Raw genomic sequence first — 21,998 nt, 5'->3', positions numbered from 1 at the left:
CAGCTCCTTCCTGGGGCAGTCCTGCGTCTGCCAGCGTCTCCAGCCTGTTCTCCTCTGGGGCCCCGCCCCTAGGAGTGCCCCCGCTGCCCCCGAAGCTTCTGGTCTTAACCATGGCCCTGTCTGCTGGCTTTGTTCCCCTTACGAGTGGGGGCATTCTAGGGTGGCTTTCTGTGCCTCGTGCAGAAGAGGGCACGTTCATGAGAACTCGGGGTACCCACGGGGAGGCATGTCGGAGTGGGGTCCTGTGTGGGGTCCTCCGTTCCGTCCTGCCCTGCCCTGGCCTGTGCTGTCCTTGGCCTGCAGCCAGCCCTCCCCGGCAGGGGCCTCGGTTGCATGACAGGCTGGGAACCCGAGGCTCTTGTTCTCACTCATTCCTCCTTGCCTCTGAGGGCCCGTCCTGGCGGCCCGGCCGTGTGGTCACCGGGATTTATACAGATCGGACCCAGAGGACACTGCTTGTGGTCCCCGCTGTTGCCCGCTGGTAACAAATTAGTCCTTTTTAAGTTTAATGTTCTTAGTTTGGGGGGTGGTAAAATTTCCGTCACTTTCATGCCACACACATGGAAGTGTTTTGCTCTGTGGCGGCGGCAGTGCAGACTCTGGTTCTTCGGGGCGGGGCTCGTGGACTTGGACCTGTTAACGGCTTGGTGAGGGACGTTGGTCGCCTGGGCGCTTGGTGCGGGATGAGTGAGCGCCTTTGCACCCTGAGCCCCCCCCCGCAGCACGCACAGCACCATTTAACGCGCGCGAGTCAGTGTTGGGAGTGTATTCACCCCGTGGCACGACCCTCAGCACAGTCGCTCTAGAAGGTTTCGTCGCCACCCGAGGAAGCCAGTACGCACCAGTAGCGGCTCCCCGTGCGTTCCTCCCCAGGCCCGGGCAACCACGAAGGTACCTTGGATTCCGCAGATTTGCCTCTTCTGGATGTTTCACGGCACAGACTGTGTGGCGTGGGGTCCTTTGTGACGGGCTCTTTTGCCTGCTCGGGGCCCCCGCTGGGCCATCCCTTTCCGGGCCCTGATCGTTCATGCTCTGTCTCACGGACGGGCCCCGCTGACGTGTCCGTTCGTCAGTTGATGGCGTTTGGACTTCCCGCGTTGTGGCTGCCGTGGGCAATACCGCACTAGCTTTTGCGCCGACGTGGTCCCGTCTCCCTTGGGTCTGTACCTGGGAGCGGAACCGCAGGGTCTGTGGGGAGCGATGGACCCTGCGAAGACCCGCCCGGCTGTGTGCTCAGCCGCTGCGCCCGCTTTCACTCCGGTCCGCAGGGCGTGAGGGTTTCCGTTTCTCAGCATCTCGCCAGCACACACGAGCTGTGCATTGTTGCCGAGCTCCTGGCTGGGAAGTGGCATCTAATTGTGATTCTGACTTGGTTGCCCTGGCGGCTGGTGACGTCGCGCTTTCTTTTGGAAAGACTTGGGTGTAGGGTGTGGGGAGCGTGGGTGCGTGGGGACTTGACTTAAAGAACTGTGCCTCCACCGAGCGCGCGCGCCGCCGCGCTGCGTCCCTGACCCTCCGGCCCTCCGGGGGGCTGGCGCTCTGGTGGCTGTGTCTGCAGGCATGTCCCTCCAAGAGCCGTCTGTTGAAACATCTAGAACGCAGTTTAGACCTTCACAGGGCGGACGGATGCGTGCGGGGCCGCGAAGCACCCCGCAGTGGCAGTCGCTTCGGTGGTGTCCTTTCCTGCACCAGCGCCCTCCCCCCCCCCCCCCCCCCCCGTCCTTCACAGTAATGAATTCTGTGTTCTCCTGGCCGGGCACGCACTCGGATCTATTTACTTACTTACTTATTTATTTTTGCCTCCACGTGGCTGCTGTGGGCTTCCTCACAGCATGTGGCTGCGTCCTTGTACCCTGGTGTGTGTGTCCGAAAATGACACGTGGTATCTATCACTTTGCGTTTGAAACACCTTTGAGAAGTGATGTCCTACTGGGCGTGTTGCGCCGTCCCCGAGGTGTTCCTGAGCTTCCCCCCCACCCCCCGGGGGGCCTGTGGCTGCAGCCTCCTCCTGCCTCTCGTGGGTGGTGGTCAGTCTAAGCCTGTGTTCTCTGTGTTCACTCAGTATTCAGTGGCAGTGGGCATCTGGATCCTCCCTCACCTCTTTTCCCTTTGGAGACCTAGGCAGGTGCCGGGCCGTCTCCCTGTGCGCTCGTGCAAGGGCGTCTCCAGGGTGCAGAGCTGGAAGCAGACTGTGTCGTGGGGCTCTGCTTTTCCTCAGGAGTGAGTCGGGTTCAGTGAATGACTGTAGTGTTTTCAAGCAGGAAAATTAGTGGGAAAGTTTATTGGTGAATATAGTTTTTAAAGAAAGACTGTCTTATCTGACATGAGGTAGGTAGGTATGTTAGTTGCCGCTTGTTCTTTACAAGTGGCTTCAGGAGAAGCCTGTTTTTCTTTTTCGCTATGCAAGACCAAATAAAAATGTAATTTTAATGAGATAAAATGAGGTTCCTTTCAGGCCGAGCTTGAACTTGGTTGGAACATTTTCTGCTCAATAAACACAAGTGGTTTGCCCATGAAGAATTAATGAGTTTCCTGCTGCACTGGGAGGGAAAGTTCTGTCGTGCACGAGAATAGTGCCGACGACATGCAGATGGTGGGCTGCAGACCCGGCTGCCTGCGGGTTTTGTAGAAACACCTGGGAGCAGAAGGGGCGAATGCGGGTATGCAGGTGAGGAGGGAGAGTGTTGGTAAACACTGTCTCTAGATCCCTTCGCGGTCCTGCAGTGTCGTTTTCTTTTTCTTTCTTCGGCTGCGTGGGGTGGGTGGGGGTCACCCTGGAAGATTAACCCCATCTATTTTTGGCCCTGCCTGCAGCATGCACAACTTCCCAGGCCAGGTGTTCCCACAGCAGTGACAATACTGCTAGGCCACCAGGAACGTCTTGGTTATCTTGTCTCATACGTATTCTTATTCCCACTTCTGGGATGAGAAGTAAAAATAAAACCCAGAACAAGTAATTCTTGGTTGGCACTTTTATTGCTTGTAAGTATTGGGACTGAACCCAGGCCCTTTGATTCTTTTTTTTTTTTTTTAGTGATTTTTATTTTTTTCCATTATATGGCCTTTTGATTCTCTTTTTCTTGTCTTTCTTTCCTTTTTTTTTTTCCTTTTTATATGGAGGTTCCCAGGCTAGGGGTTGAATCAGAGCTATATATATTGGCCTACACCACAGCCACAGCACCTCGGGATCTGAGCCTCATTCACAGCTCACGGCAACGCCGGATCCTTAACCCACTGAGCGGGGCCAGGGATGGCACCCGAATCCTCATTGATACCTGTTGGATTCGTTTCTGCTGCACCATAATGGAAACTCCCTGCTTCTTAAAACTGGAAACTTTGGGAGTTCCCGTCGTGGCGAAGTGGTTAACGAATCCGACTAGGAACCATGAGGTTGCGGGTTCGGTCCCTGGCCTTGCTCAGTGGGTTAAGGATCCGGCATTACTGTGGCTCTGATGTAGGCCGGTGGCTACAGCTCCGATCCAACCCCTAGCCTGGGAATCTCCACATGCCGAGAGAGCGGCCCAAGACATGGCAAAAAACAAACAAAAAAACAAAAAAACCCCCCCAAAACTGGAAACTTTCTACCAAAGTTAGGGAACATCCGTGAGATTTCAGGAAAGGAATGGGCCATGACAGATGGGTGGTACTAACCTAGGCAGGCTGATACTTCTTTTGGCTGGGGAAAAAAAAAAAAAAGAGACATCTCAAGGCTTCCCTGGGAAGTCCTGAAGCCTGAGGCTAAAGCCAGAGGCTGAGTCACATGTCCAGCAGCTCCTGCAGGCTGTTGGCTGGGCCCCCTCCAGGGCTGTTAGTTGTGATGCTTACATGAGGGCTCCTGACCTGGCTGGCATGAGCTTCCTCACAGCCTGGTGGCTGGCCTCCAAGAAAACCTGGTGGAAGCTGCGTCACCTTTTCAAAACGTTTCATCTTTCCTGAGATGCACACATAACATAATTCATGTACACCACCATTCCCGCATTTAAAGTGTAAAATTGAGTGGTGTTGTGTCCTGTTCCAGGTGCTGTTCAGCCATCACCACTGTCAGCCATTACTCTTTAGCTGTCACCCAGCTTCCCAGTCTCCACCCCAGGCGGCCACTCGTCTTCTTTCTGTTTCTGCAGATTTGCCTGTCATAGACATTTCATGCAAATGGAATCTTATCATATGTGTGTTTTGGGGCGGGTCCTGGCTTCCTGGACTTAGCACAGTGTTCTCAAGCTTCCTCCGGGTTATAGCGTATACCAGCGCCTCCCTTTATAGCTGGATGATACCTCGTTTTATGGGTGCACCGCGGCGTGTGTCCCTGTCCCTCTGGGTCGGACATGTGAGTTGTTTCCACTCCGGGGCTGTCTCGCATATAACGCTGCCCGGAACGGTTCTGTGCGGGTTTTGCCGGGTGCTTTCCTTTCTCTGGGGCGCACCCTGGGGAAGGACGCCTGGGGCGCGTGCGCCCTCTGCTTGCTTGTTGGGGAGCAGTCAAGCTGGTTTTCAAAGCAGCCGCACTGCTCTCAGTCCCACCAGCGGGGGGAGAGGGCTCCGGTTTCTCTGTGTTCTCAGCCCTTGTGTCGTCCTTTGTTTTTGCTTTTAGGCCCCTGACTCGTGTGTGTGGAGAGGTGTCTCGTGGCGGCTTTGATTTCCTCAGGGATGATGAGCGGGACAGCTTTTCCTGTGGGTTTTTTTTTGACCATTTTGTGTCTTCGGAGAATGTCTCTTCAAATCTCGTCCATTTAAAAATTAGTTTGTCTTTTTATGATCGAGTTTTAGAATTCTTTATATATTCTAGATGGAATCCCTTATCAGATATGTGATGTGTAAAACATTTCTCCTGTGGCTTTCCTATTTGTTTTTTTCCTTTTTTTTTTTTTCTTTTGGGCTGCATCTGTGGCACGTGGAAGTTCCTGGACCAGGGATTGAACCCGAGCCGCTCCAGTGACAATGCTGGATCCCTAATCCTCTGCACCACAAAGGAGCTCCATTGATGATGCACAAAAGGTTTTAACTTTGATGATGTCCAGTTTATCGCTCATTGTTGATTTTGGTGGTGGTGTAAGAAAACATTGCCTGACCCAAGTTCTCAAAGATTTACAGTTGCGTTTTCTGCTAAGAGTGTTATAGTTTTAGCTCTTACAGTTAGGTCTTTGATTTTGTTTTGTTGTTGTTGTCTTTTTGCCATTTTTTGGGCCACTCCCATGGCATATGGAGATTCCCAGGCTAGGGGTCGGATCGGACCTGTAGTTGCTGGCCTACGCCAGAGCTGCAGCAATGTGGGATCCGAGCCGCGTCTGCAAGCAACACCACAGTTCATGGCAACGCCGGATCCTTAACCCACTGAGCAAGGCCAGGGATCGAACCTGCAACCTCATGGTTCCTAGTCGGATTCGTTAACCACTGAGCCACGACGGGAACTCCTAGGTCTTTGATTTTGTTAACTTTTTGTATCTGGTGAGAGGCTATGTTGCAACTTTTTTTTTTTTTTTTGTCTTTTTAGGGCCGCACTTGTGGCATTTGGAGGTTCCCAGGCTAGGGGTCCAGCCAGAGCTGTAGCCACTGGCCTACACCACAGTCACAGCAACTCAGGATTTGAGCTGTGTCTGTGACCTACACCACAGCTCATGGCAACGCCGGATCCTTAACTGACTGAGCGAGGCCAGGGATTGAACCCACATCCTCGTGGATACTAGTCGGATTCTTTAACTGCTGAACCGTAACGGGAACTCTGAGGTTGCACCTTTTTTTTTTGCTGTTTTTAAAGAGCAGCTCTGGGTTCACAGCCAGGTTGAAGGGACTGTGCAGAGACTTCCCAGCACCCCTCCCCCAAGGTGCACAGCTTCCCCCGTGATCACCGCCTCCCACTAGATGGTGCAGTAGCTACACCTGATGCACCTGCCGTGACAGGTCATTGTCGCCCAGGGTCCGCAGTGGACGACTTCGTGTTCACTCTGGTGGTGTGCCTTCTCTGGGTTTGGACAAGTGCCTGATGGTGCGGGTCCGCTAGGGTGGTGTCACATGGGGTAGTTTCACTGCTCTGAACACCTGCTCTGTGTTCTGTCTGGTCACCTCCTCCTCCCCCAGCCCCTCCAGCCACTGATCTTTTCCTGTCTCCATAGTTGTGTCTTTTCCGGAGTGTCATGGAGTTGGAATCACTCTGTATGCAGTCTTTTCAGATTGGCTTCTCTCACTTAAAAACATGCATTTATGGTTCTTCCATGTCTTTTTATTATTACTATTATTATTATTTTTGATTTTTAGGGCTGCATCTGTGGCATATGGAAGGTCCCAGGCTAGGGGTCAAATCATAGCTGCAGCTGCCAGCCTACACCACAGCCACAGCAATGTGGGATCCAAGCCACATGTCCAACCTACACCACAGCTCACGGCAACGCCGGATCCTTAACCCACTGAGTGAGGCCAGAGATGGAACCCGAATCCTCATGGATACTAATTGGGTTCCTTGCCACTGCACCGCAGCGGAAACTCTCTTCATGTCTTTTCATGACGTGATGGCTGATTTTTTTTTTTTGTCTTTCGTCTTTTTTGTTGTTGTTGTTGCTATTTCTTGGGCTGCTCCCTCGGCACATGGAGGTTCCTAGGCCAGGGGTTGAATCGGAGCTGTAGCCACCGGCCTACGCCAGAGCCACAGCAACGTGGGATCCGAGCCGCGTCTGTGACCTACACCACAGCTCACAGCAACGCCGGATCGTTAACCCACTGAGCAAGGGCAGGGATCGAACCCGCAACCTCATGGTTCCGGATTCGTTAACCACTGCGCCACGACGGGAACTCCTATGGCTGATTTTTTAGTGCTGAATGCTATTCCATCGTTTGGCTGGACCACAGTGTATGTATCCATTCACCTCCTGGGAGACATTTTGGTTGCTTCTAAGTTTTGGCAGTTATGAATAAAACTGCTGTAAACATCTACCTACAGGTTTTGTGTGGACTTGTTTTCCTTTTTATCTTTTTCAGCCGTGCGCGTGGCGGTGTGTGGGAGTTCCCAGGCTGTAGCAATGCCCATCACTCACCCACCGCACCACAGCACGAGCTCCTACCTTCTCTCTTCTTTCTTTTCTTAATGTATTTTTTTGTTAGAGTATAGTCGATTTACAGTGTTGTGCCAGCCTAACTTTTTGTTTTTTTTCTTTTTTGGCTGCCCCGAAACATACGGCGTCCCCAGGCCAGGGATCAGATCCGTGCCATGGTGGCAACAGCGGATCCTCCCATGTGTTGGTCTGGGCATCGAACCTGCGTCCCGGTGCTTCCCAAGACACCGCCAATCCCGTTGTGCCGTAGCGAGGACTTCTAAGCTTTCTTTATTATTACGACTTTTTTTCAATAATGATTTTTATTGTTTTCACCACAGCTGGCTTACAGTGTTCTGTCAACTTTCTGGGTACAGCATGGTGACCCAGGTACACGTACCTGTATAGATCCTTTTTCCTCACAGTATTATGCTCCATCGTAAGTGACTAGACATAGTTCCCAGTGCTATACAGCAGCTGAGTTTTCTTTTTTAAAGCTTATTTAAATTTTTTTTTTCTTTTTTGGCTGTCCAGCAGCATATGGAGTTCCTGGACTAGGGATCAGATCCAAGCAGCAGTTGCAACCTAAGCCGCAGTTGCGGCAACACCAATCCACTGCGCGGGGCCAGGGGTCGAACCATGTCCCAGGGCTTCCAAGATGCCGCCGATCCCATTGTGCCACAGAGGGAACTCCTACTTTAATGGTTTAAATTGAGGAATAGTCGACTTACAAATGTAGTCTCAGATGGGCAGCACAGTGATTTGCTGTTTTTGTAGCTTATACTCCATGTGAAGTTGTTACAAGGTGCTGGCTCTATTTCCCGCGTTGGACGTTACCCGCTTGTTACCTGCTTTCTACCTAGTAGGTTGTGCCTTTTCATCCCCTTCGCCTGTCCTCTCACCCATTCCTCTCTCCTCTGGTAGCCACCGATTTGTTCTCATTACTCTGAGTCTGTTTCTGTTTTGTTACTACTCATTCATACATTTTATTTTTTAGATTCCATGCATGAGTGAAATCATACATTGTTTGCTTCTCTCTGTCTGGCTTATTTCACTCGGCATAATACCCTCCGGGTCCACCCATGTGGTCACAAGGGGCCGCTGTCATTGTTCCCTAGGGTCGAGTAGGGTGCGGCTTCCCCTGTGCGTGTGGATATCTGGTTGTTCCGGCACCATTTATTGAAAGACAATTCTTTCTCCGTTGAGGAATCAAAAGAATCTTTGCCCAGACACACGGCTCAGGCAGAGGCAGAGCTGCTCTGGTAACGGGGAGGGGAGCTGGAACCCACCCACCTCCCGACTGGTCCTGAGTTCTGAGGCCAGCCTTTCCCTGATGCATTGTCAGTGCAGTGGCTCGGGTTGCTGCTGTGACTCGGGTTCGATCCCTGGCCTGGGAACTTCCACATGCCGCTATATCCTAAACAGAATATAGCAAAAGAAAATGAATTCTAGGTGATCGGAATCTCAAGGGTAAAGAGTGACACTGTGGAAGCGTGAGACACGCCCACGGTTGAGTTTTTATGCGGTCTCAGTAGGACTGGCCATCTGTGTCCTCCCCAAGTTCACGGGTCGAGATCCTCAGCCGGCGTGGCCTGGCGTCAGGAGGTGGGGGCCCCCGGGGGGGGGGTGCGGTCCTGAGGGTGGAGCCCCGGTGAGTGAGGTCGGCGACCGTACAGAGGCCCAGAGCGCTCCCCTCCCGTCCCCGCCATGGGCCTCAGCCCCGTGGACAGGTGACCGGCAGCGGGAGGAGCCCAGGCTCTCACTTCCTGGCCACTGGTCTCTGGGTTGGTCCTTACGCCAGCTCCGTGTCGACTTGCTTCCTGAGGCTTTTAGTAAGTTTTGAAGTCTCGAGGTGTGAATTTTGTCAAGTGTATTTTCTGTGACTGTTGAAATCACTATGTAGCTTTTGTCCCTTTTTCAATTGGGATTCTGTTTTTTTTTCCCCTGCACCGTGGCATGAAGAGGAAAGAACCCATGCCATAGCTGTACCCAGAGCCACAGCAGTGTCACCGCTGGATTCTTAGCCCACTGAGCCATGAGGGAACTCTGGGAGTTTTGTTAAGTCAGCCGTGCATTCCTTGGAGAAGTCCTACTTGGTCCTGATCTGTAATCCTTTTGTTTTTATGTTGTTGGCTTTGGCTTGCTAGCGTCTTGTGGAGTTTTGCGAGTCCGTTTGTAAGAGGTATTGGTCTGTGGTTTTCTTCTTTTGGGGTGTCCTTGTTGGGTCTGGTGTCAGGAGAGGGCGGGCCTCAGAACGAGTCGGGGGATGGGTGGGCCCTGGCTCCCCCCCCCCTTTACCAGAACAGCCCTGCCTCTGCCTGTGCCCTGGGTCTGTGCCGAGATTCTCTTGACAAGTTGGTTCACTGTGAGGACACAGTGAGAAGCCAGCTGTCTGCAAAGCGGGAAAGGCCTTCCCATCAGACACCAAATCTGCAGGCGCCTTGATCTTGACTTGCCAGCGCGCGTAACTGTGAGACTTGGTTGGGATGAGTCGCTGGGCGCGTGGTATTTTTGCTGCAGCGCCAGAATGGATAAGGCAGGAGGGAGGGCTTTTCCAAGTGGAGTCGTGAAAGCAGCGCTCGGCTCGCAGGGTGGGAGCGTGATGACCTCACCGCATAAACCTTGGAGCCTCCCACAGACCAGGAAAGGACTCGCCCGCAGTCGGTTTCTCTTGCTGCCGAGACGCGTGGCCACACACCTGCGGGCTCTGCCCAGCGCATCTTCATCGTCCGGCTCTGGAGGCTGGAGTCACAAACGGATGCACTGGGGGAAGCAGGGTGTCGGCGGGCTCTCTGGAGTCTCCTTGCCTCTGCAGCTTCTCGGGGCCGCCCCCTCCCTGCCTCTCGTGACCCACCGCCCTTTCCTGGTCACGACGCCCCCGGCCGCTGCTGGGAGGTTTCCCACTTAAGGACGTGGGCTAGATTGAACCTGCCTGGTGACGCAGGCTGCGCTCCCTGGGTTGTGCCTTCACTCACGTCTGCAGAGCCCTCTGCCACGGCGTGACGCGTTCACACATGCTAGGACCAGGATGTGACATTCTGGGCACCGTTCTGCCCACTGCACCACCTCCGTGCTCTGTCTCCAGAGGGGTTTATACAAATCGCTAAGAAAAGGGTGAATGCCCTCTTAGAAGCACAGACCCAAGGTCCGAACAGCCAGTTCACAAGCTGAGGTAGCGTGTGTGTTTCAGGCTTGTTCAGCCTCCCTAGGAATTGGGAAGGGGCGCGGGCAGCTCGGGGACCCCCTTTCCCATCACACAGCAATGATTTGTGGCCCGTATGTTGGCCCTTGAATAACACGGGTTGGAACTTGGTGGGTCCACCTATGTGCGCGTGCTTTTCAGCGGTAAGTACTAGAGCCCTGCCGCATCCCCCAGGGCTGAGCCCCTTGGGCACAAGTATAGCCTGCAGGACCGTGTGCGCAGAGGGCCGGGGGTAAGTTACACGCGGATTTGCACCATGCGGAGGGTCAGCGCCCCAGCCCCCGTGTCATTCAAGGATCAGTGTCGATACCAACAGCCTTGGCGTGTGCATTCTTAGTGTCCCAGGCGTTCTACATCTAGGACTTTATCCTCAAGAAGTCGTCACGTTTGGAGTTCCCGTCGTGGCGCAGTGGTTAACGAATCCGACTAGGAACCATGAGGTTGCGGGTTCGGTCCCTGCCCTTGCTCAGTGGGTTAACGGTCCGGCGTTGCCGTGAGCTGTGGTGTAGGTTGCAGATGTGGCTCGGATCCCGCGTTGCTGTGGCTCTGGCGTAGGCCGGTGGCTACAGCTCCGATTCGACCCCTAGCCTGGGAACCTCCATGTGCCGCGGGATCGGCCCAAGAAATAGCAACAACAACAACAAAAAAGACAAAAAGACAAAAAAAAAAAGTTGTCACGTTTGTGTGAACGCACTGTCCCCAGAGGAGCTTATTGTTACTTTTATAACCACGCACCATTTGAAACCAGTTCAGTGTTTGGCAGTCAGCGTTGGTTAAACACGTTACGGTGTAAGCATGTGTTGGGACAGTGTGGGATTAGAGGTGAGGTTGTCGGGAGGTGGCACGGGCAGTGATGAGTTCACCAGTACTCACTGGATTGTTGTGACTTTTTCTGGCTGTGCCCATGGCATGCAGAAGTTCCCAGGCCAGGGATTGAACCCGGACCACAGCAGTGATAGTGCTGGATCCTCAATCTGTTGCACCACCAAGGAACTCCAATATTATTATGGTTTTTAAAATCTTTGAAAACTTGGAAATGATTATAGATTTATAGGTGTTGCAGAGAAATGTATGAGGAAATCCCACGTGCCCTCATTATGTTTTTTTTTTTTTTTTCCTTTTTAGGGCTGCACTTGCAGCGTATGGAAGTTCGCAGGCTAGGGGTCAAATCAGAGCTGTACCTGAGACCTACATCACAGCCACAGCCACAGTCACAGCCACAGCAGATCTGAGCCGCATCTGCAGCCTAAGCTGCGGTTTGTGGCAACGCCGGATCTTTAACCCACAGAGCGAGGCCCGGGGTCGAAATCACGTCTTCATGGATACTAGTTGGGTTCTTAACCTACTGAGCCACAGTGGAACTCCTCATGATGTTTTACGTGTACACACGCTGCATATGTTTTTGACATGTATCAAATAACTTAAAGTGAGAAGACGGATGTGAGTGCATCGAAGAAGAGCAGCATGGGGAAGGAGTCGTGTTCTGTGACCAAGGAGGCAGGGTGGGAGCTCAGTCTGTTGTAAAGCTCCGATGACCTTGGTCTGTGCCCGAACACCTCGGTGTCTGGCTTGCTCTTTGAGGCACTCACCCTGCAGGGCTCTGTGTCAGAGTGTGACAGCGGCCGTCTGTGCCACGGGGACCACATCAGCGAGCACTCTGCCTGCCTGTGGCTTAGACAGACGAGGGCTTGTTCAGTTCATGCTGTGGAGGCCCGAGGGAGGTGTCCCAGGCTGGGCTGGCCACTCTCAGACCCACGCCCCGGCCCCGTCACCGTCACGGAGGCTTTATTGCTCGCGCTCATTTTGCAGGCAGCAGGCTGGCTGCGGAACTTCTCTCCTCCCGTCTGTGTTCCAGGCAGGAAGGAGAGGGGGAGCCCGGGGCTGGCCTGTGCCCGCTGAGCTTTTCTCCTCTCTTTGGCCAGGGGGAGCCTTGTTTCTGACGGGCTGCCTGGGCCCACAGTCATCCCTGGCTGGGAGTCAGGGCAGAGGAGGGGGTGGGGGGGGTGGCTCAGCCACCAACGGGGATGTGTGCCATGCGGCTTATTCTGTGTCCATCTCTTTTCCAGATCTGCTCTGATGACGTTCATAATGAAACTGTTGAGTATTTTTGAAAAAATTATACATATATATACCCACGGCACATGGAAGTTCCCAAGCTGGGGGCTGAATAGGAGCTGCAGCTACTGGGCTACGGCACAGCCACAGCAACGTGGGATCCTTAACCCACCGAGCGAGGCCAGGGATTGAGCTCAAGTCCTCATGGACACTAGTTGGGGTCGTTATCACTGAGCCAGGACCGGAGGTCCCTGAAAAAATTGTATTGATTGTCTCTTTATAATTCTGGATTCCGTCTGTAGACAGGATGGTGCCATAGGTAAATTTCCAGGTGGACATTTCACGATCAGTCTTTTTGTCCGAGAGCAGAGGCTCCTGTCGCCTTGCGGAGGCCGAGCAGCTCCCCAGCCTTGTCCCTGGTCGGTGCCTGAGGCTCTGCGGGGACACTGTTGTTGGGCTGTGGGCCCCTCCCGGAGGCCCATTTGCAGGGAGGCTGAGTGCCCTGCTCGTCTGTGGCCTGCGGGCTCGTTCATCCCTTCCACACCAGCCTGCAGGACCCCCAGGGGCTGGGGTTGCTCCCCAGGCATGGGTTTGGAGGGCCGGTCTTCCTGGCTCAGTGGGGGGCTCCTGGGAGCTGAGGAAAAGCTAACTTGTCCCTTTCTTTCTGAATAGCATCCAGCATGTGTATGGCGCCCAGCACCCCCCGTTCGATCCTCTGTTACATGGCACGTAAGTGACACCTCAGTTCTCGCAAGGCTGTTGTCCAGCCCGGGTTCGGGGGCTGTGGCGAGCCCCCACCCCCACCCCAGCTCCCTGGAATTCCTGAGGGGAGGAGAGTGGCTTTTGAGTCCACAAACAGATCAAGCTGTTGCTGCATGTGAGGCGCTCCGGGACCTGCTCCCAGGGGGCATTTGCTGCCCTTGCTCCGTGCCTTCCTCTCCTCCTGGCCTGGACCTGGGCTTCTCCCCCGGAGGCGTGTGTGGGAAGGGGTGGCCTGGGGGGTCCGCTCGGGTGGGGCGAGTTCCAGACACGTGGTGGGGCCGGCGTTAGGGGGCATCCCTGAAACCACCGTGTCCAGATCCCCCTGCCACAGGCCCGTGTCCTGTGAACAGTGTCCCCCGCCCCCACCCCGACTGCTGCCCTGGGAGGTGTGCGGAGGTGAGCGGGTTTGCGGGCGCCCCTGCCAGGAGGCGGGGTCGCTCTGCGGCGCTGTGTCCTCGTCTGTTGGTCTGTGGGCGGGGCGTTGCGACTGTCGTGAGGGCTTGTCCTCCTGAGACGCAGGCCGCTGTCCTGTGAGCTTTGCCGAGTCCCGCTCTGGGTGCCTCCGGATCATGTTTGCTTTTCTTTCTTCCTTTGACAAACCTTGGCTGGAGGACAGTTGAGGGCGGCGGCGTGCTCATTCCCGCTGGTGTTTGCCTTGTCACCTTGCTCTTGGCTCGCTTGGGCATCTGTCGGGCTCCTCTCTGACGTCTCGGGGCGCCGCTCCAGCCTCCGAGGCGCCCGTGCAGAGGCCTGCCCTTTGCGTTGCAGCTTGCTCAAGGCCGCGCCCAAGGTGCCCACCACGCCGGTGAAGGCCAAGCGAGTCAGCACCTTCCAGGAGTTTGAGAGCAACACTAGCGACGCCTGGGATGCCGGCGAGGATGACGACGAGCTCCTGGCCATGGCGGCGGAGAGCCTGAACTCCGCCGTTGTCATGGAGACGGCCCACCGCGTCCTGCGCAACCACAGCCAGCGGCAGGGCCGCCACCGGCCGCGGGAGGCTGCGGAGCCCAAGCAGATGCCAGAGCCGTCGCCGGAGCCTCCTGTGGTCCTGAGCAGTGACCTCCGGCTGGTGAAGTCTGTCAGCGAGAGCCACGCGTCCAGTCCCCCAGGTGGGCGGGGAGGGCTGCGGGCGGGCCAGGGGCCTCTCCCTGGGCTGGGGGTCCCGTCCTCTCGTGCAGCCGCCGGGCCCTCGGAGGCTCTTGCGGGCCAGCAGCTGCGGGCCTTTTCGGGAGCACAAGCAGCTGCACTTCCTCTTGTCCCCCCGGCGGAGCATGGCTCCTCAGCTGGGGTGACAGGGCGGGAACTCGTGGGCTGCTAGGGGGACCCCGCCCTCCCCAGGACCCCTGGCTGCTCCAGGGGACGTTTCCAGTCGAGGGGCCGGGCCAGCCACGTGCTTGGGGCCTGGACCTCCTTGGCCACTTCCAGTGATTCCTTCCAGGGCACACGGGGGCTCAGGGTCTGTAGGGGATGGGTGACTGCTCTTCGGAACTGCCAGGTTCAGATTATGGACTGTGCAAGCGTGAGCTCATGGCTGCGTCTCGTGTCCGTGTGCCTGGCCCTGACTTCTTTACTTTGGCTTGTTTCGTGTTGGAGGGTCTGAGATAGAAACAGTGTGGTCACGAGATGGGCATCTGTGGTGGCTCAGGGACTGTTCTCGGGCTTGGGCTACCCCGGGGGACAAGCTGGGGGAAGTCCTTGCTCTGCGGAGCCTCCATTCTGGTGTGGGGGGTGGACACCGGCCACATGCGGTCAGTGAGGGGCATGAGTGTTGGGCCGGGGAAGGTGCACGGGTCAGAGCTGAGGTGGGACGTGGTCCCAAGAGCCAGGTGGGCATGGGCCCCGACCCTAAATTGGCCATCAGGGTGGCCATGGGGAGGGCAGCAGTGTCATGGAGGTGGTGGGTGAGTGCAGGGACTCTGGGGCAGGGGCCAGCACTGCAGCCACACACCTGCTCGCCTCTCCCCACGGTCTTCCGGGGGTTGGGTGCTCGCCCGTTGTTTACAGCTGGGCAGACGAGGTCATTGCCACAGCGCGAGCTTACCCGCTGGCAGATGTGGAGTTAGGTTTCAGCCTTAGGTCTAGGTTCCCAACCACTTCCTAGGAACTAACTAAATGTTACATTCTTCTTAGGTGAGAGTGCTGTAAAGTATTTCCTGTGGCCAGTTTTCATATTGGAATCTGAACTATTTTTTTTTAAAATAGGGTGACCTTGAAATATTTGAGTTTAAAAATGGAAGGACATCCTGTTGGGGCTTTTAGGGGCTGATGGGAAATTCCCGGGACTAACGAGGGAAGCGCAGACTGCCTCCTGTGGGCGCCTCCCCCGGGTGGCTCAGCGCTCCCAGGCACCCCTGCTTGCTGCTGCTGCTGCTGCAACCCTGCGAGCCACAGGGCAGTGTCTCCCGCCCCTGGGGCTGGTCGCGCCTCTAGAATGCCTTCCACTTCTGAGCAGGTCCCGCGGGGGGTGCCTGGGCCTACAAGGTGGGGGCTCATCTCGGCTGAGAGTGGTCGGAAGTTTGTGCCTCAGCCTGGAGACCGAAGTCGGAAGTCAGTGCCAGGGCTCTGGTGGGGTGGGGTGGCTCTTCTGGGGGAGAGGCCACCTTCTCTGCATGTCCTCCCGTGGGGGAGAGCTGGCGGTGGCGAGAGGAAGCTGTCTCATGGCTCTGATCCCATCCGTGAGGGCCCCCTCATGGCTTCTAGTCCTGACGACCTCCTAAGGCCACCACACGGGGGTGGGTAGGGCTTCAGCATGTGACTGTCGGTGCACGATGCCTGTGGCTGTGGTCGGGGACCCTGACCAGAGGCCGGCTCTGGAGGCCTCCAGCCACGGTGGGAGCCCTAGATGTCACCTCGGGATGGCATGGCCCCAGGCGGGCCAAGTGAAGGACGCCCCAGGCCGCTTGTGCCAGGAGGGCAGTGATCTCTCTCCTTGCGGGCCAGCCGCTTGTGAGCGCTGCCTTTGTCGTTATTATGCCGGCTCGTGTTTAGTAACCGTAAGCCAAGGTCGTCACCGGGACAGCCTCCTCCGGTGCCATAGGAAGACAGACACATCTCAGTGCTGCATCCACAGCCTGGGTCCAGCCCCGGGGCGGCTCCCTCTACGTGTGTGGTGACGGGCCTTTGGGGGAGACGCGGGAGAGATGGAGTGTTGGCGGGGGGCATGGGATCCAGGGGCACCCAGGGGTGGGAGCTCCGGACTTGTCCTGTTGAGGAGGGCTGGGGGCACGTCAGGGAGGGCTGCAGAGAGGACGCAATGCCTGCAGGGTTTCCGGGAGCACAAGGGCTCCTGGTCAGGAGGTGAGGCCACCCTGGCCCGGGGGAGGTGCAGGTGGCCTGGGCCTTGGTGTTCCTGGGGGCCTCAGCGGCGTGCTGCATCCAAGGGCCACGTGACCTCCAGGGTCTTGCTAGGCTGCTTGCCAACACGGTGGGCCCAGGGTGCCGCTCAGTGTCCTCGGTGCCCAGGGCGCGGGGAGATGGGCACGTTGAGACAGTCCTCAGCCCTTCGTGGGTGTTGCCCCCCAAACACGAGCCTGGGTGGCTGTCCTCCAGGCCCAGGAGACCCACGCAGGCACCCCCCCCCCGCCCACACCAGCTGATCCTTCGGTCGCGTAAGCCAGGCCCTGACCTGTGTGGTCGCTGTCTGCTTTTCTGTGGGTCCGGGTCACTGGGGACGCACCTCCTCCTGGCCATTACTGGCTGCTTTCCCTCTTACCCTCAAGGACCAGCTCCACGCTGCCTGGTGCTGGGAGGAGGGGACAGCTGTGACACGGCCCCATCCGCGGAGCAGTGTGGCAGGCGACGCCCCCTGGGTGGCGAGCGTGGCCGAGGTGTGCCCAGAGCCTCACCTCTGTTCCCTCTCTCCCTATGCAGGAAGTGCCAGCGCCACTGTCCCTCTGCGCAGGTCCCCGTCTCTCCCCAGCTCCGCGACCGTCGCACTAGGGGTGTCCGACCCCAGTGCCCTCAGCAGCTCGGCCTTAAGTGAAAGAGACGCCTCCCGGCTGGACAAGTTCAGGCAACTGCTCGGCGGCCCCAACACAGACCTCGGTAAGTCCCGGGGCGAGGCCGCACGTGGCTGCGCCCTGCTTCTGGGGGCCCGGATCCGAGAGGCGCGGGCGCTGTCACTTAGTGCCCGGGCATCCACGTCAGCCACCTGCTGAGAGTTTGGGGCTGTTTCACGCCGGTGAGTCCAGAGGATAGAGGCAGGCTCTGAACGTGCTCCCGTGCGGTTGGACCTGCGCGGCCTGCTCGTTTCTCCTAATGCCCCGTCTGCTGGCCTCTTCGCCTTGGCAAACTCTGCAGGGCTGGCCGGGGGGCACCGAGGTGTTCATGGGGCTGGAGATCAGGGCCAGTGACCACCGTGGTGACCGCGGCTGACTGTGCACCTTCCTGCGAGGGGCCGTGGGTTGGCCAAGAGAGGGGGCACTGTGGGGGCAGGGCCATGGGAGGGCATGGGCGGAGGGCCCAGCAGGGACGGGACGGTCCCCCACATCGTCCTCGGGGTCAGGATGCCCACGCAGGTACTCCGCAGCCAGGCTCTGAGGCCTGCTTTCAGTTCGGCTGGACTTCCACTCACATCCCGGCCCCCATTTATGTCTCTCGCGTGGGGCTTCGCTCTGCTTGGTGCCAAGCGTCCTGGAGGGTGGAGGTGGCCGTGGTCCTCAGCTCACTCACAGCGGCGCTGAGGGCAGGCTGGTGGCGGGCAGTGCCCCGCATGGCCAGCAGGTGGCACCTGAGGCCTGCGGATGGAGGTGGCCGGGCCAGCCAGGGCCTGCAGAGGCCGAGCCACAAGCCTGGCCTTGACCCAGGGAGGGTGGCCTTGGAGGGTGTGGGAGCTGGGATGGTGCTGCTCCCGCCTGGGGGCCTGGGGTTGTTCTCACCGTGGGCTGTCTCTTCCTAGTTCGGGTCTGTTCTGCGCTCTGATAGCACAGAAGCTGGGGGTGAAGGGGGTGGTGGGGTGGGGGGACGAGCACTTTCCCGCCCGACTCCCTGCCCCCAGGCCCCTGATAGGGAGCGGTGATAGGGAGCTGTTGACCCTGGAAGCAGGGGTGTGAGTTCGAGGCCCCTGCAGGGCCTTGGGCTGGGGGACAGCCTGGTGGGGGCCTGTGATGGCAGGAGGAGGAGTCTTCAGCCTCCTGTCTCATCAGCCGTCGGGGGTCTTGGGCCCACCCCCGGGGTCCTGGGGACATCGGAGGTCACTGACGCAAGGGGCCCAGGTTCTTCTTTGGCCAGTTTTCATTGAGTGCCTGCTGCTGGTGGGGGCGCTGGGGGCAAATGGAAGAGACCTCAGGGTCCCTGCCGTCAGAAGCTGACGTTTAGTGTGGGGGACAGAGGGACAGGCAGACGTGTGCCGTCAGTGCTCTGGGGGCTGGCGGAAGGTGGGGGGGGCTGGCGGAAGGTGGTGGGCGCGTCGGAAAGACAGCAGTGCTGCGGGGTCAAGGCTGGCACTGCAGAGAGGTCAGCACAGAGGCCGTGCTTGAAGCCGGCGGGGAGGGCAGGGGGGTGAGCATCCCAGGCCGGTGGTGCACAGGGCTCCCGGGAGGCATAGGGCGCTCCGGAGGGCCGGGAAGGTCGGGAGAAGGCCTTCAGCTCTCCCTCAGCACGAGGCCCGGGTGGCTGTGCTACCTGCGGAGTGGAGCGTGGCTCGGCGCGTCAGAGGCCACTGCTGGGTGGGTGTCCCAGTGGCCTTGGGCTGAGGCTGGGTCCCGAGTGGCCACATGTCAGTGGGGAGACCGAGAGCAGGAGAGACAGGGAGGAAATGAGGGCGGGGTGGCTGGTACTCGGGCACTGGGGAGCTGGGTGGCCTGGGAAGACGGGGCACCAGGACTGGGTCAGCTGGAGGCCAGCGGCTGCGGGAGCAGGGGACAGCGGACGGACACAAAGCAGAGCTCGCCGAGAAATGTGCCGATTCTCCCGGAGAGGCGTGGTGTTGCAGAGCCCAGGGAGCAGTGCATCCAAAGAAGGGTGTGTGTGTGTGTGTGTGTGTGTGTGTGTGTTTGTGGTGTGTGTGTGTGTGTGTGTGTGTGTGTGTGTTTACCCTTGTGGACACCGTGTGTGTGTGTGTGTGTGTGTGTGTGTGCGCATCCAAAGAAGGGTGTGTGTGTGTGTGTGTGTGTGTGTGTGTGTGTGTGTGTGTGTGTGTTTACCCTTGTGGACACCGTGTGTGTGTGCGCGCGCGCGCGCATCCAAAGAAGGGTGTGTGTGTGTGTGTGTGTGTGTGTGTGGTGTGTGTGTGTTTACCCTTGTGGACACCGTGTGTGTGTGTGTGTGTGTGTTTACCCTTGTGGACACCGTGTGTGTGTGTGTGTGTGTGTGTGTGTGTGTGCGCGCATCCAAAGAAGGGTGTGTGTGTGTGTGTGTGTGTGTGTGTGTGTGTTTACCCTTGTGGACACCGTCCCCCGAACCTGGACAGGCCCCCATCTGCACCTGGCAGTGGCCGCTCCTGTTCACAGCTGGGGAACTTGAGCCTGGGTCGGAGGTTCGCCAGGCGAGCCTGTGGCGCAGTGAGGGCAGAGCTGGTGCCGCCGGGTGGAGGTCAGCTTGGGCCCTGTGCTTTGCTGGTTATTGTGCACGGTGGGCCCGCGGGAGCCTGGAGCAGGGGGCTTGCCTCTGCTGCTGTGGAGCGCCCCGACTCCCGCAGGTCCAGGAGGGCCCGCTAGTGCCCAGCTCACCAACTCATGCCAGACACACCCCTGTCGCTTGCTGCCGTGACCCAGTAGAGGCGAGTGGCGGGTGCCAGTGTGTGCGTCTGGGTGGTCCCTTCTGCTGCCTTCTGAGAGGTAGGGTGTCCCAGAGGGGCTTCAGCATGTGGGAGGGACAAGGCGACCGCTCCGCTCACCAGCCTTCCCCGGAATCTCGTCCGGAGGACCCCCGCCAGCACGGCCGCCCTGGGCCTCGCAGCTGCTGAACTGCAGAGACCACGCCGCCCGCCCTCCCGGCCGTGTGATTCTGACCCGCAGCTGAGGCGGCCTGTTCACACCGGCGTCTCAGCAGAGGTGTGGGCGGCCTTTGTTCTCTACCCTGATCGGAGGAGACAGGCTTCCTCAGATCACCCCCAGGACACCACCCCTGGCTTCTGGAAGGTGATGGAGTGTCGGAGGCAGGGCCTGGCAGGGTGCCTTTGCGGCTCGGTTTTATCTCAGCTTCGTGGTTTGAGAGGAAGTATTTTCAGTGAAACAGAGAAGCTTGACAAAGAGTGCTAATGAGTTTCTCCTGCTGCCAGTGCCCGCAGAGCCTGAGCCAGCATTGGGCAGGTGGCAAGGGCGGCCGGGCGCACAGTAGGTACGCATGCCCTCAGGGGAGGTGTGGGCACTCGGGGTGCGGCAGGGCTCTGCAGCTCGGGTCCTGGTGGCCGTGGGGGGGCGGGCCCAGCCTCTCCTGGCAGGGGGGCCCTGCTGTTGCCACTTCCGACTGAGCAGGGAGGGGCCGAGGGCGCAGGTGGGGGGGATCCCGCCCGCCCTGTGGATGGCAGCCCTGGGGCCCTAGCTCCTGGCGCTCTTCTGCCTCCGCCTTGCTTTCCCAGTCCTCCTGGATCTCCCCCGCTTTGCTCTCTGGGGGCCTCTCTCGTGGCGTCAGGAGGAAACTGACAAAGCAGCTTTTGCTAAGAACACATAGGGAGTTCAGCTTTGAAAAAGTTCATCTATTTTTAAAGTCAGTTTCTAGGTTAGAGGTGTGGCTTGAGTTGCCTTCTCGAGGCCCTGACTCCCCCGAACTCCCCTCCGTCCCCATCTCGCCCCCTCACCCTGAGCACAGCGGCGTCCCCCCTCCGTGACTCAGTCCACTGCCTCCCCCCTCCTGCTCACTCCCACCTCTGGGCTGTCACCTCCAGCCCCAGGCCCTGGTCCCCACCACCACCTCAGGGCCTGCCCCCCTGCCCCGGTGCCCACCCCCGTGTCCAGCCTCGTGCTCTCACAGCAGTCAGTGTCCTCTGAAGATGAGATCCGGGCCAGGCACCGCCAGAGCCCTCCTGTGGCTCCGCGTTCAGAGTCCCGGCCACCCACCATCTGCCTCCTCCGCTCTCGTCCTCTTGTTGCGTTGGGCGCGTCAGTGCCCGGGGCCTCTGCTCTGCTGTCCCTGTGCCCCGCACTCCTGGGTGACTCGCTTCCTCCAGGTCTCAGTCACCAGGTGAGGACTTACTGCTGACATCCAGGTGCAGCTCAACTGCAGCCACGTCCTTCCTCCAGCCTGGACTCGGCACCGGCGCGGCCCCCCAGCCTCTGCCCGGCTGGGCAGCTTCTCACCTCTGAGCCCCCGCTCCCCGGAGGAGAGGGCTCTGCGCAGGGGTTGGGGGTGGGGTGGCTCGGCGCTGGGGAAGGGGCTTTGCGCACAGGCAGGGGCTCGCCCCATCCTCAGCCTCGCCCTCCCGGTGCGTTCCCCGGATTATCCGCTGTGGGGCGCTCCTGAAAGCGGAGGCGTGGGAGAGGCAATAAAACCCGCCAACCGCAGCGGCCACTGTTGACCAGGCTGAATTCGTGACGTGTGTCTCCTCCTTTCCTCTTTTCCCCTCCCATCGGTTCTCGCGACCCCCAGAGCCCCGCAGACGGGCCCCCCCGAGCTCGATTTATCTGCTGGGCTTTGGCCTGAGCGTGGGAGGGCGGTGCCCCCCCCACCCCCCGCCGGCGCCGGAGTTTTGTTGGTGGTTTTGGTGGTTTGGGGCGGCGTTTCCACTGCTGGGTGTGGGGTTTGAGCTACGTGAGCATCACTCGGCTTGAAGTGGAAGTGAGTTCGGTGTTTCACCCGCATCCAGTAGAGCAGATCTTCCGTTTAGTTAGGAAGCCCTTCAAGGATCTTTTGATAACTTTCTTGTGAGTGACGGTTTTCTGTGTGTAAGCTTAAAAGCAAATGTTAAAACATGTTTGTCAGGCTACCGTACAGGTTTCAAGGAGCAGTTTAATAAAATCCGTCTGGAGTTCCTGTCGTGGTGCAGCGGAAACGAATCTGTCTCGGAACCATGAGGATGCAGG

The 21,998-nt window shown here is 58.1% G+C and overlaps 1 protein-coding gene across 3 annotated transcripts in view; it reads left to right on the top strand.

Annotated features, from left to right (window-relative positions):
- Nucleotides 1-21,998, top strand: part of TBC1D22A (TBC1 domain family member 22A) — a 255,450-nt gene that overhangs the window by 11,772 nt on the left and 221,680 nt on the right. For all 3 annotated transcript variants that reach the window (XM_047785951.1, XM_047785952.1, XM_047785950.1), the window contains exons 2-4: nucleotides 12,949-13,005; nucleotides 13,807-14,147; nucleotides 16,909-17,082. In XM_047785951.1, the coding sequence (XP_047641907.1) occupies nucleotides 12,949-13,005; nucleotides 13,807-14,147; nucleotides 16,909-17,082 (572 nt within the window). The remainder of the gene's footprint in view (nucleotides 1-12,948; nucleotides 13,006-13,806; nucleotides 14,148-16,908; nucleotides 17,083-21,998) is intronic.

Source organism: Phacochoerus africanus, chromosome 7 (assembly GCF_016906955.1).
Source record: "Phacochoerus africanus isolate WHEZ1 chromosome 7, ROS_Pafr_v1, whole genome shotgun sequence".
In the NCBI taxonomy this organism is placed as follows: Eukaryota; Metazoa; Chordata; class Mammalia; order Artiodactyla; family Suidae; genus Phacochoerus; species Phacochoerus africanus.
Note: the sequence above shows the minus strand (reverse complement) of the source record. Positions and strands in the feature narration are given on the sequence as shown.